This window comes from Oppia nitens, unplaced genomic scaffold (genome assembly GCF_028296485.1).
Source record: "Oppia nitens isolate AA-2021 unplaced genomic scaffold, nextdenovo-longstitch-racon4-pilon3 scaffold6_pilon_pilon_pilon, whole genome shotgun sequence".
Lineage (NCBI taxonomy): Eukaryota > Metazoa > Arthropoda > Arachnida > Sarcoptiformes > Oppiidae > Oppia > Oppia nitens.
This window is the reverse complement of record NW_026533250.1, coordinates 3,343,227-3,357,971: the sequence shown is the minus strand read 5'-3', so window position 1 is coordinate 3,357,971 and position 14,745 is coordinate 3,343,227. Positions and strand designations below refer to the sequence as shown.

The 14,745-nt window shown below is 24.4% G+C and overlaps 2 protein-coding genes and 1 long non-coding RNA gene across 3 annotated transcripts; 2 read left to right on the top strand and 1 right to left on the bottom strand.

Moving 5' to 3' along the window:
• Positions 1-181: 181 nt before the first annotated feature.
• On the bottom strand, positions 182-1,377 carry LOC128962511 (deubiquitinase OTUD6B-like). Its single transcript, XM_054308885.1, has 3 exons — positions 1,152-1,377; positions 303-1,089; positions 182-239 (listed from the first exon to the last, which is right to left on the bottom strand). The coding sequence occupies exons 1-3, from the start codon at positions 1,240-1,242 to the stop codon at positions 182-184; spliced, it is 936 nt and encodes a 311-aa protein (XP_054164860.1). The 5' UTR covers positions 1,243-1,377.
• An 861-nt stretch (positions 1,378-2,238) lies between these two features.
• On the top strand, positions 2,239-2,640 carry LOC128962605 (uncharacterized). Its single transcript, XR_008484646.1, has 3 exons — positions 2,239-2,271; positions 2,406-2,473; positions 2,539-2,640. It is a non-coding gene; the product is annotated as an uncharacterized LOC128962605 (long non-coding RNA).
• Positions 2,641-5,757: 3,117 nt separating this feature from the next.
• LOC128962876 (eukaryotic translation initiation factor 2 subunit 2-like) lies at positions 5,758-7,330 on the top strand. The gene is made up of 4 exons (XM_054309281.1): positions 5,758-6,017; positions 6,089-6,759; positions 6,831-6,973; positions 7,070-7,330. Exons 1-4 carry the CDS (start codon positions 6,000-6,002, stop codon positions 7,243-7,245), a joined length of 1,008 nt encoding a protein of 335 aa, XP_054165256.1. The 5' UTR covers positions 5,758-5,999; the 3' UTR covers positions 7,246-7,330.
• The last annotated feature ends 7,415 nt before the right edge of the window (positions 7,331-14,745 follow it).

Below are 14,745 nucleotides of genomic sequence, written 5' to 3'. Positions count from 1 at the left end.
ATATAATCATAATTGAATAAATATTATATTTAATACAAAAACATTATTCAATATATAAGTGATATACAGTATTATAAATAATTTATTAATATATAAATAGAAAAACAGTAAATAATAATAAATATAAATTAAATAATTAAAAAGTTTTTTTTAATTAAACGATAAAATGTATAATAATATGTCATTTTTGTTGAACACTATTGTAATGTTCGCCTAAACTATAGGCATACCGAAGATAACTGCAAATAGAAAAGGTATTAAATAATTGTCTGAAAATGTTATCTAAAATGTTTGTGTCTTACCATACAATCAACGATTTACATCCTCTATAATCTGTGTCACCAATTAGTACAGGACTTCCTTCAGTTTGTATCACTTCAATTGCAATGCGAAAGATATGTGAAATAGCCCTCAGCTCTAACTGTCCGCCCCATGACTTAGTGGTTGCGATATCATTGCAATAACCGTCATATTCTTCGTCATTCATTAGGTCCCCCGTATTACTCGTGAGGAATGGTATATAATCTAATTTATTGGTTTTCATATAATCACAGGTTTTTTGCCTTAACTCCGAAACATTTGTTTTAATATTGTTGAGCGACAACTGATGTTCAATAGCTCTGTACATACAATCGCCATCAGATGGTATGTCATACATCACTAAACCTCTTGAGCTAAGAATATTCTTCAACTTATCTAATTCAATAAGTCGTTGATTCTCGGAGTCGTCGACCATATCCTCTGCAATCCTCTGCTGTTTTTGCTTTTCTTTCAAAGCTTTTGCATCTCTTCTTCGTTGAGCTTTCGATACCTTTGTCTCACTGTATTTGATTCCGTTATCAATTAAATCTGAGTCAACGTTGTTATCAATAATCTTTGTGTTAACTTTTATTTCTGTCAATTGATTCGTTAATCCATTGATTGTCTCATCATTTGTATTCAAATCACTTGAAGTCGTCGACAAACTTTTCAATTCATTTTCATGTCTTTTGGTCAACTCTTCTGTCATTAAAGTGATTTCATTCTTCAGTTCCTTTTGTTTCTTCTTATCTCCTTTTGGTGTCTTATGTTTCATATCTGTTATCTTTGCTATTGATATAAATAATGATTAATCAAATCCAAAGACATCGCAAATCATTTCCGAGACAAACCATTCAACTCTTTCTTTTCCAACCGATGTCTCTCAAGAAGTGCTTCTTTGGCGTCCAAATGAACTTTATTTTCATCCAATTCTTCGCTCATTTCTTTACCGATGATTTGAAACAAATTGAAAATTAAATTAACTAACAATTAATGTCTTCATAAATAATATAAATTATTGTAAAAACTCTTTCAAATGATTTTAATGTTTGGCTTTCAATAGTCAACACATGTATTGTATTTACAATGCGTTCATAATTTACGACAGTTTTAGTTATTATGAAATTAAAACAAATTGTATAACAAATAGAAATATTTTAAAAGTTTTGTCAATTTTTAGGGAAATCATTAATAAATTTAATTATTATATATTAAATTATTTTCAGAAAATTTTATAAAATATTTTAATAAAATATTTTCATTATATATAATTTTCATAGTATTTATGCAAATTTATGTTATTATTTTATAAAATTAAATATAAACTATTTATATAAAGTATAGTCATTTATACCGGTATACAGGTATATAAATTATATACAGTATATTATCAATGATAAACTTTATCATGTTAAACATTGTATACAGTATATCAAATATATTTTCATGTTAAAACAAATATAATTTATGATAAATGGATAATACAGTAAAATAATGTAATTTTAAAATTAAAAATATTGTATTTAACTTAATTTTGTATAATATTTTTATTTTTATATATATTTATATTAATTGATTAAATTGACAGGTATTGGTAAAATATTAGTGATTTAATGCGTCAATGATTTTAGTTTTTTATTGAATTTTAATTAAACTATATATGATAGACTAATAAAAATAATATACAGTATATTATAATTGGTATAATACTACGTACATATACTGTACATAACAAACAATTTATCAAACCTAATGTAAATATTTAATTTTGCTTGATTACTTTAGTAATTTTAAGTTTCTAAACACATGAAAATCGTAAAATTGATACTTATTTTAACAATAAATAAATAAATTTATAATTAATTAATTATTTTTAAAAAATTGAAATTTCCAATTAAAATGTAAAACATAAAACAAAAATGTCCTTGATTAATGACAAATTATGCCTTATTTGTGGTGATAAATCTACTGGTGAGCAAATTTAAATTAGTAATTATTAAAAAAAACTCATGCTTGAATATGATTTAAGTTTTTATAAAATTAAAATAATATACAGAGATATTACTTTTTTTTAATTAATTTATAAAATTAAATTTTATATTTAGGTTATCATTTTGGTGTCAAATCATGTGAATCATGTAAAATATTTTTTAGAAGAAACGCCAATAAATTGGTATAAAAATATTGTTATTTTAAATGTTATGGTTTTTTCTTAAATTAAATTTATTTTAAAATTAGGATGAATTCAACTGCTTTTTAGGCAACAATTGTGAAATTAATATTAAAAGCCGAAAATCGTGTACAAAATGTCGATTAACTAAATGTTTAGCTATGGGAATGAAAATTGTATGTTAAATGAATAATATTTAATTATTTATAAATTTAATTATTTATTTAAATAAAATGATGTTTTTAGAAATTAATATATTCAGAGCAACAAAAACAATACCGAAAATGTTTGGTTGAAGCAAACAGACAACAAAAATCACAATTTAGTGGACAATCAAAAAATGATTTGCCATTGGATTCATTGCAATCACATGAACTCAACTTAATTGTTAAAATTCAACCAAAATTTAACAAAACTAGTGATGAGATTGAAAATACTATTATTGATTGCAATGACCAACAAATTAATTCCCAGAATAACAATAACTATCAATCCCTGACTCCTTTATATAAAAATATCATTATTAATGATAATATTAAATTTAATTTAAATGAATTGGAGTCATTTAGATTAAATGAATTAATAAATGCTATGAAAAATCAAATTCCCAATATTAAGGAATTTAATGTACAGTTTATTGAAACAAACGTTTTTAAAATATTTAATCTAATATTAAAATATTTCGATAGAGAAATACGAAATTTAATTCAACTGTTAAAACAATTGACGTCATTTAACAATATCTGTGAATGGGATCAATTGATTTTAGTTAAATATGCTATTATTGAAATTTTTATCTTAAGAAACATTCATAGATTCAACTTTGATGGCCAATACTGGGTTTATGGTGATGTTAGTTAACATTAGTTATCAAATATTTTATATTATATGAATTAAAAAAATATATGTATTAAACTCATTGTTACTTTATTTTTATTAATATTAGGAAAGTAATTCATATATATTAAAACTTGAATATTTAAAGAATGTAGAAATTGAACCAAACATTCATCCATATGTTAATCACAAAAGTTTTCTTGAAAATATGGGACTCGATTGGGAATCTGATCCAGTGATCATCGATTTGGTCAGTTTTACTATCATTTTATTTTTAAATTAAAATAATATTAACATAATATCTAAATTAATACAATATAGTTAACCGTAATATTATTGTTTGATTCGAGGCGTCCAAAGATTATTCATAAAACTATGATTAAGTAAGTGATAGTAAATAAACAAAATTAGTAATTTAACTGTATTTTCTAAAAATTATTTATAAATTTTGATTCAATAGATTTCAACAAAATAGTTATATATATTTACTGCAAAAATATCTACAAATGAAATATCAATCGACAATATTATCTGAAAACAAATTATTTCGATTATTAAATAATTTAATTGATTTGAATATTCTTAACCAAAAAATTCCTATTCTTTACAAACAAAGACATATTCCTATATCGCCGACGCCTTTGATTTTGGAAATAATTGATAGGGATTGACATAAACGACTCAATTAGTCTACAAAATACTTATAATATATTCATTTATTTCATTTATCTAATTATTTGATTAATTTTCATTATTAACATTATTTTTTAAAATCTGTAATAATAGAAATAAAATGACATTAGAAAATCAATGAAAAAAATAATCGGAAATACATATGAAATAGAAATAGAAGTAAAAAAATCTTTTTGTTATAAAATACTGGATAAAGTTATAACTAAAAAAATAACTAAAGTCTAAACTGCAAGATATGTTATCTATTTTTAACAATTGGTTTGATGAAAATGTAAGCATCACTTAAAGTCAAAATATATTTAACTCAACTTTACCGGTAAGTTATATACAGTATTGCAATAACAAGAAAAAAATGTGAATCGTTTTTCATATGATTGAAACTCATTGATATCATAGTAAGAGATGAGATTAAAAAAAATCGTTAGTCAAACAAACAAAAAACATCAATCATTTGAAACCAATTTATGACCCAAAAAAAAGTGATGATAACTGTGATCGACAAGTCATCAACATTTATTAGCAACATTTTTAACATAATATACCATATATTATATCATATACAGTATATTAGTTATATTAATGTATTAAGTTATTTGATATAAACTTTTTTGATCTTTTTAGTAAATGATTTATCATAAACTATGATCCTATAGTTCAATCAATTTTATTTTAGCAAATATACCATGCGCATTCATTATTATTATAGAATCTTATTAATTGAATTATCATGTTTTTTATATAAATACTTATTTGTTTATCTAAAGTAATGTTTATCAAAAATCTATTATCCAATTCATTAAAATTATATCTAATTTATTAATGCGATTATCTGTTATTTCAATTCACTTTAAACGAAATGCTGAAATTCTTAGTTAAAATTATAACTAAATCTAACAAAAATGAGTAAATTATAACTTTAGATATATTAACATATTATGTTAAATCATTATCAAATAAATACCAGTAAAGTTTTATCAATTAACACCATTTACCTAAATTTTGTTTTTTATTTTTGGCAATTTACCCGAAATTACGAATTTCCTATATTTTATTATACTTTAAAATCTCTTTTACTTTTAAATATTTTGTTTGTTATATAATGATACAGTATATTCATATATATATTCATATATATATATATATCACATCCTTTATTCCTTATCTTATATCCTTTATAGAAGTTTAAAAGTTAATAAAAATATATAAACTTAAATATACAAAAACGTTTTCTTGGTTATTACTAAAATACTATTTATTATGGAAATCTATATATAGTTATTATTTATAATACAATACATATACTTAGCAAATAATTATTAAATTATAAATTTTAAACTTAAAATAAATAATACATATATAACTGAAACAACATTAATTAAATTCCTAATTTTTATATATCTTTAATATGTTTTTAGTTCCCAAAATTTGTTAGTATAGTTATAACATAGAAATTAAAATGAGTGATAAAACTCGTATCAATAATACATTATGTTATGAGTAGTGGTAATCAAAATGCAATCATAGATATGATTTGAATACGAAATCCGATGACAAACAAGTTGTCCATTAAATTGTTAGTTAAATAATTGTCTGCAAATGTTATACAATAATTGCTATACATTTCGTAATACTGACTCTCTATTACATCATTCAATGTATTGAATGACAAACAGAGACATCGCGTGTCGATCGCTATCATCGCTGGGTATTAACACTAATGGTTGTCATCGATGATCATCACTGATGGCAGCACTTGTGGTGACACTGTTTGTGGAGAAACAAATGGATCACTGATTTGAATGACTGAATGAATGCCTGCAATGATGTCATCCATTATTGTAATAAAAGCACACATTTGTGACAATCAATGAATTAATTGAATACTTATTAAAAGACAACCAAAACATAACAAATCAGTTAAACAAACATTTTATACGAAATAATCATTTGTTTGATAATTTAGTTGTAGTTTAGTTGTGAAAGACTTTGCAATACAAATATGGAAGAAGAAGAGGCCGTATGTATTGATGTGATGACCATTTGTGACCATTTTTTATTAACTAATGTTTATGTCTTTTTTATCAACAGATTTTCGATCCGACGATGAAGAAGAAGAAGAAGTCGAAGAAACCCTTCGACATGAGTGTCCTCGAGGGTAACGACGGCGAGAAAAAGGAAACTCAGGAAATTAAAGACACGGAACAGTCTAACAATGACGACAAAGATTTGCAGGATTTAAATGATTTTTCCGGTTTAAAGAAAAAGAAAAAAAATAAAAAGACTTTTAATTTAGAAGATCTCGAGAATGCATTGCCGGCCGATAAAGAAAATTTAGAGAACGGAAGCAAATCGTTGAGTCCGGCGGACAAAGCGGCTGATAATGAGGCCGATGTTGTCGAAGATGATCTCGACTTTGATTTCACGAAAAAGAAAAAGAAGAAGAAGAAAGCCGTCAATTTTGAAGGTTTAGAAAATGCTGACGACGCGGATGGTACCGCTGGTCAAGAGGGAGCAGACAATGTTGACGGCTCTCAAGTTAGTTCATCACTTGTTGGAAACGATTCTTCAAAGAAGTGGTTAGACTCGGATCGTGATTATACTTATGACGAGTTATTAGAAATAGTATTCAATATCATTAAAGAGAAGAACCCAGAGATAGAATCGGGAACTAAGAAGAAGTTTGTTATGAGACCACCACAAGTCTTACGGGTCGGAACTAAGAAGACATCATTTGCCAACTTTTTAGAAATTTGCAAATCGTATGTCTTTTTTGACATTTTTTTCATATATTATATTTATCTAATGATTATTAATATAAATGTGATAATAGACTGCATCGACAGCCCAAACACATGCAGGCCTTCTTATTGACAGAATTAGGCACAAGTGGTTCAGTGGACGCCAACAATCAGCTCATTATTAAGGGTCGGTTCCAACAGAAACAAATAGAAAGTGTTCTCCGAAGATATATTAGTTAGTATTAGTTTAATTTTATTGATTTTTTTTGTATAATTATAAAATGATTTGTTATTAATTAACTAATTTTAATTAATTGTAACCATTTTGCAGAGGAATACGTTGCGTGTCAGACGTGTCGATCACCTGAGACTATCCTCCAGAAGGAGACCCGACTCTTTTTCCTTCAGTGCGAAACATGTGGTTCTCGACGATCGGTCACTAATATCAAGAGTGGATTCCAAGCCGTCACAGGAAAGAGAGCCGCCATCAGAGCGAAGACAACTTAAGCACTCATTAATAACTGATTTTAATTCAATTGATATGTATTTCTGTTATTTATATTTGTATTGCAAACTAATTAGTAAAAATAACATTGAATTTAAAAACATTTTTTTGTTGAATTTTGAATCATTTTTTATATATTTATTAATTTAATTTAATACAAATATAATTTTAATTACTATATTTGAGTTTAATTTGTTAAATATACAAAACAATATAAATGTCGACAAAATTTTTATAAATAAGAAATTATTTATTACCTATAATTCAATAAATATAACAATAATCTGAAATTTTTAATAATCAAAATATGTTTGATTTATGTAATATTTTATAAAAATAGATTGTTATTTCTAAACATTAGATGAAATTTAATTAGTTATACATTATATATTAATAGTAATCAATTGATAAGATTTAGATTAATTTATTAAATATTAGTTATTAAACATTGTTTTAATAGTAATTTCAAAATTGTCGCCAAAATTGAATGATTTGAATGAAAGCCAATGGGAATCACCAGTCAATCAATCGTTGGCCACAAAAATAACGTATAATTTGTGACAACTATTGGCTGTTTACTAGAGATGCAAAATTCAGGTGAATTTATTTTTAAGTTGAATATTCATTTGAAAATTAATTCAATTAAAAATCGATGATTATTTGATGATATTTTATTAAATTAAAAAACATTTAAAAACCTGAAATTTATATATGTTTTAATCTAATTTAAAGTTTGACCCCAGAGTGCGCTACAAACAACTGAATTAATTTATTTTGAAACTCTTCAATATTTGTCTGAATTTATGTGAATATTCAAAATTTTCTATCGCTTACATCACTACTGTTTTGACTGTTTTTGTGTTAACTTTTGGCGCTGTTTTGCACTAAAAAACAATCACTTGATTTGATTTGCAATTGATTTTGTTATTGAAGTGAGGTTTGACTTATTGTGACACCAATTGTGGTGATACTCGCCGTCGTTAACAATGAACCAAACGATGAATTTGTTTTACAATAAAAGAGTTAACCGAAAGAAGATCCGATCGGTTCTCACAACCACTCAAAGGCTCGACAGTGAAAAGCAAAAGGTTTTTGAAACCATGAAACACGACTTCTTTGCCCATCTGTCAGACAGACAGTGCGATATCGTTGACAGACAAAGATGTACCATATCTGCCATTCGCAAGCAATTCAAAGGCATATTATCACAAATACCATCGAATCTGCAGAATATGACAATCGAAGAAATCGTTGAAAAGGGCGGATCTATTGATCTAATTGATGATGAATACATTGTTAAGACATTTGCCATTCGTATCCCTAAAACGGTCGCCAACGCCAACAAAGATTTGTCTTCACAGTTGATGTCACATAACAAGTCCAATGAGTCCAATGCTCTTCAAAGAATAGCCATTACGAAGAATACGGTGACTAAAAAGGCAAATACGGCTGCGAAGGAAAATACTACTACAACTTCTTCGCGAATTATCACCAGAAGTGCTCTTAAGGGATGCAATGTTCGCGAAGTGATGACCACCTCTGGTCGCGACAGAATGACTCACAACTCAAACATCAAAAACAATCTGAAGGCCAACAACAACAACAATAAGACCAAAAGTGACAGCAAAATGACTGATAAGATAATGAGTTCTTTACCGCATATGAAACCTCCCCGAAGGCCGCAATCTAATGAAGAAATGATTACCCTTTGCTTTTCATCGGCCGGTACTCCGCTTATTGTCGACCAGAAAACTATTGAGCGAATCAATACAACAACAACAACGAAGTGATTTTGGATCAGCTCTTGTTTGTATTTAAAGATAATTTATATGAAGAAAGAAAAAACAAAAGATATTTAAATTGTATTTGTCTTTTAAATTGTCATTTGATTACTATCTTAAAGAAAAAAGTTTGTCTTTTATTAATATAGTTTTAATTTTATAAAATCAATATATAATTTCTTAATAAATAATTCTTAAATAAATAAAATATACATTCATTTATTAAATTTGTATTATTTATTATTAGTTATATAATAAGTCTTATGAGTGGACATTATATTGAAGAAAGAGATTAGAAATGGTATTAATTTGATATAAAAATAAGTGTCAAAACAATTTGTTTTAATGATATTGTAATTAATTAAAGTAAAAGTATAGAGAGGTGTTGGGTCTACTATAAGCCCCATTGTGTTAACATAACACAAATGTTATGTCACTCGCATTATCTATATATATATACAGTATATGTAGAGGACTGGTATTGTCTGCAAACAGGTTACCATCAGCTCTGGCCATAAGACCTTCTCAGCCGAATATGATAACTGTTTTCAAACTTAAACGGATTGAAAATCGCCGACACTTTCTGCCACAAGTCCGGGGACTTTCCCCAAAGCACTGGGAATTACTGGGAATTCGTTCGTTGCTTTGAATGCGAGTCATAGCCCACACCTACCGGAGCTACTCTAACACAGTGCTTATATACCGCACATTACAATCACTTTATGTGTATTACAGTATCTAATTTGTGTTTAATTATTAAGGCACTACTTATTGTCGATTAAGTGATCATTTTAATCAATTAAATTGATTTTTATAATTATTTTCATCAATTTTTATATGAAATTACTTTGAATATCAAGTTATTAAAATAAATTAAAACAATATATAGTGTTAACAATATTTCAAAATTTTTGATGTCTATTGAAAAATTATTACATAAATAAATAAATATATATATATTATATTATATCTGTATATTATATATAAGATTGTCAAATGAAAATTTTGTGTTTTTGGTAACATAAAAACAAAATAATATATAAATTATTTGAAGCGTGTATTGTATGATTATTATATGACTGCAATATACTGTATATTATGGCATCGGTGTGTTTTGGTGTAGTGTCCCTCAATCACGCCATCACACGACATATAGGGACTGATTGGAAACGGCATATACTGTATATTTAAAGGCCATACAGAATATTCTGAATAATATTTCATTTATTAAGCGATTCAACACAAATGTTATGCATTTTCTTTTCTCTGGTTATTATTATGTCTCTTATTTTAAGCATATAATTCATTTCATTGATTATAATGCAATGTAATTATAGCTTTCAGTATTGATAAGCTATTCATGTATTGTAGTGGACGGTTGTATTGACGCCCCAAACGCAGGTGACGTGAATGGCAAACACATCGATAGTGAGACACATAGTATTTGTTCCCAAAAATTATATGTAATTTTTATATCACATACACAACATTGAATGAGAGCACACAATATAATACACTATTATTGATCCTCTTATTGTTGCGGACGTGTGGATCGGCACATGTAGCCAACACATACATTACTTTAGTCATCCAACAAAAAATATGGCATTTTATTCAACTTATTTATTATATTTAGTTTTTTTATTCAATTTTGTTACGAAAGTATTATTTGCAAAATGTATTAAAAAACTCTACAATTGTTTGTCAGTCTCGGGCAACACTTGTATGCATTTATATAGAGAGAAATGCATAAACAAAATTGCTTTACACTTCAGTCAATTGGCTTCAATAGCATTACCAGCTTATGGTCACCTATAGTATATCAATGGTAGTCATGGCTATGACTAGGCTTTACCAGTATATATCAATATAAATCCTTTGGTACTGATCATCAAACTTTGAATACACTTTCAAATCGATTTTTTTTTTACTTAATCGACATATAAATTGAAATATTCAGAGTAATTGTTTGTTAAAATCTATTATATTAATTCTATATTTTTATTTATTAATAAAAAAAATATTTAGTCTATATTTTTTGTAGTTATGAATTTTTATTACATTAATCATATAAAACACATACTATATTTATTTATATATAACAATAATGTACATATATATATGTATATAAACTCTTATATGGCATGCAATATAAAGTGTGATACAAATTTGGTTATTTGTCCTTAATTTTTGAAGTGAATTGAATGCGAAATACAAACAAATTTATGTATGAAAATAAAACAATATCATGCTATGCTATATATGTGTATAAATATTATAACATAAGACAAAAAATATATTAAACAAAATCTAAATCTAAATGAAAAAATAGATTTATAGCGTGTGTTTGCTCTCCAATGATTTCAATTCAATTTATGACTAACACAACGCTCACAAAACACAAGTCAAAGTGTTTTTTATGCATACGTTTGCTATGCTTTGCAATACTATACTTATAGACTATATATACGTACATAAAACAGAATATTTCTGTAAATTAAAAATGCAATGCATTTTAAAATATGTATACTTTGAATATATCTTTATATTCTACAGTTAAATATATACTACAGTAGTGTATAATAAATGATACAAAAAAAATATTATATATATATTATTAATAACTACAATATTTATAAATTATTGTTTTCATATATTCAATAAACAATAAAAATCGTTTGCATTTTTTATTTGGTTCATTAATGCAAATGAAATAATAAGTTTAATTTAAATAATTATTATTTGTATAATTTTCATAATATGTTACATATGGCATATTATAATTATAAATAAAAAAAATACTTTAAGAAAAATATACATAATTAGTGAGTATATATATAGTACAGTATATATAAGTATAAATTATCTCATAAATATAATTTATTGCAATAAAAACATATCATGATATTATGTACAGTATTATTGTTAGTAATATTAACATTAAAACAATGAGATGAGCCTCAAGTTGTAAGGCCTGTTGAGTGTATAGACGGCACACAATTAGCTAATTTAATATTATATTTATTATTGTTATCGCAACAAAACTGAATATAAAATTTTTTAGATAATGCAATATATGTAAAATTTTATTATATAATTATATGATATCTAAGTTATAATTTATGCCATATTTTTATATAAGTTTGCAAATGCAACCAACAATTGCTTTATAATAATAATACTTTATAAGTGAATCGATACAACAAATTGTCAAATCAAATAATAGCAATCAATAGTTTTGCAACAAAAACTTATTGAGATTTTCTCGCATAAAATAGATTTATTTCAATACATATTAAATGGGTTTTTTGAAAGTCACAGAAATAAAAAAAAACTATATAATGTGTGTTAAAATATTTGGTAAAATATTGGCACTATATATATATATGTTATAATTCATGTGTTGTTAGAAAAAAGAGAAAAAATATTGGCAAAAACACCCTCTGATTTGAGCCCATGTTTTATGTGTGAGAAAAGATTGACAATAAACATAATTTCAAAACTGTCAGCAATTATGTTATATATATTGCAATTTATAATGTGATTAAGGCTTTTAAAATTTATGTCAATTTCCAATTGATTTATACCAAAATCTGTTTTCTTAAAAAAATAAAAAAAAACTTATATCTTATAAATTGATACATGTATTTTTATTAAATATGATTTTGAATACAAATTTTTCAACAACAACAACAACAACAAATCAATAAAAAAAATTTGATGATTGAATTTTTGCTTTAAAGCTACAAATGCTTAAACTGCCATATCAGAGGTGATTAGCTATTTAATATATAGCACTATAATTTATTTTATTTATTTTATACAAAATTTTCAATTACCAAAATGATTTTATGAAAAATTATTAACGCAGAGAGAGAGAGAGAGAGAGAGAGAGAGAGAGAGAGAGAGAGTTAACTTTAACTGATAATCAATTTTTCTATATTTTTGAACTCATTTTGTTGAGCATTAAAATAAAATTTTGTTTCAAATAAGCGCTTTCAACGACAACAGCCCTCACTTTTAAGAGTTTAGGCGTCAATAAAGTTATTAAATCTATTAAATTGTTGCGCTTCGCAAACACTTGCATTTAATCTGTTTGTATGAAAAATCTCGCCGCGATTTTTCACATATAAATAATATTATATATCATATACACTGTACTGTATTTATAATATAAATGTTATATCATTAGTGCTTTCTATTTATTGTTTTGTCAATAATTAGCTCATTTTTGCAACAAATAAAACTCAGCGAATCTATCGATTTTCTGATTATTATTTTTATACAGTATTATTAAATATTATAAATATTATGTAATTATTCAAAAAGTCGTTAAGCTTTTTCAAAAGTTTTCGAAATTAAATTGAATTAATTATGATATTTAATCAAATTTATTCATTTAAAACAATAAATCTTTTATTTTATTTTCATTGAGCTTTATATTTATATGTAAAATCATATAAATATAAACAATTATGTTTATATATTTATAATAGCAAGTTATTACTTAACGCATATTATTGTAGTTTATTTACATTACTATAAGATATTAATGATATTATTATTTGATAAAATGTTTACAATACTTAAATAACAAATATTTACATGTATAAGTTTATTAGTAAACTTAATATATTTTTACAATATACACATATACTGAGAGAGAGAGAGAGAGAGAGAGATTTTACATTTTTAAATTATAAAATTTAAAAAAATTAATAATAAGATTATGTTAATAAATGTTACTTTCAAGTATTTACAGTAAATATAAAAAATTATCAAAATTAATTTACATATTGATAAATAAAATTATATTTAATTATGAAATATTTTAGTTAAATATAAATAATTAATTATAATTTATTTTTCTTAATAATATTTATGTTAGATTTTAAAAAATAATATGCATATTGTATACATTAATTATTAAAATTTAAATAATGCAATGAATTTTAATAAATAATATATTGATATTTTATATAATATAATAGTATAAATAAAAATACAAAATAAAGAGAGAATAAGTGATTGTCATTTTAAATATAAAAATTATTTTTAATAAATCGTTTTTTTTTTGTTGAAAACACATATAAAAGGAGTACAATATTAATGTATTTTATTTTGTATAATATAATAATCATAATAATATAATATTGATTTAATAAATTTTTTGTAAATCGATTTTTAACATAAAAGTAGATTTGTGTTTAAAATTGAAATTATTTTGGTATTTGTTGAACAACAAGTTATACTTATATCCTATATACAGTATATATATATATATATATTTTATATATCTATAATTGAAAGGGAAAGAAAAAATGCTATAAAATGGGAAACAATGTATTGAATCATTGCATTCAACCAATCGATATAATAATCAATTTTACTGAATATATACCGACAATTGTTTCAGACAGATATATAAAAAGCTATACAAAAGATAACAATTTGTACAGAATTGGCATATATTTTAGTATTTTTTGATTATTTTACAAAAAAAAATTCAGACATTATTTTCTTTTAGTTTAATCATAAATTACTATAATAAATATAAATTTATATATAATATATATACTATATAAACAATAATTACAAATAAATTAACATAAAACTATTAAAGAAACACATTTTAAAGTAACATATTATGTACTTTTTTATAATCTTAAGTTAATATGTCATATAATACATTAATATTAATGGATTTTTATATTATAAATG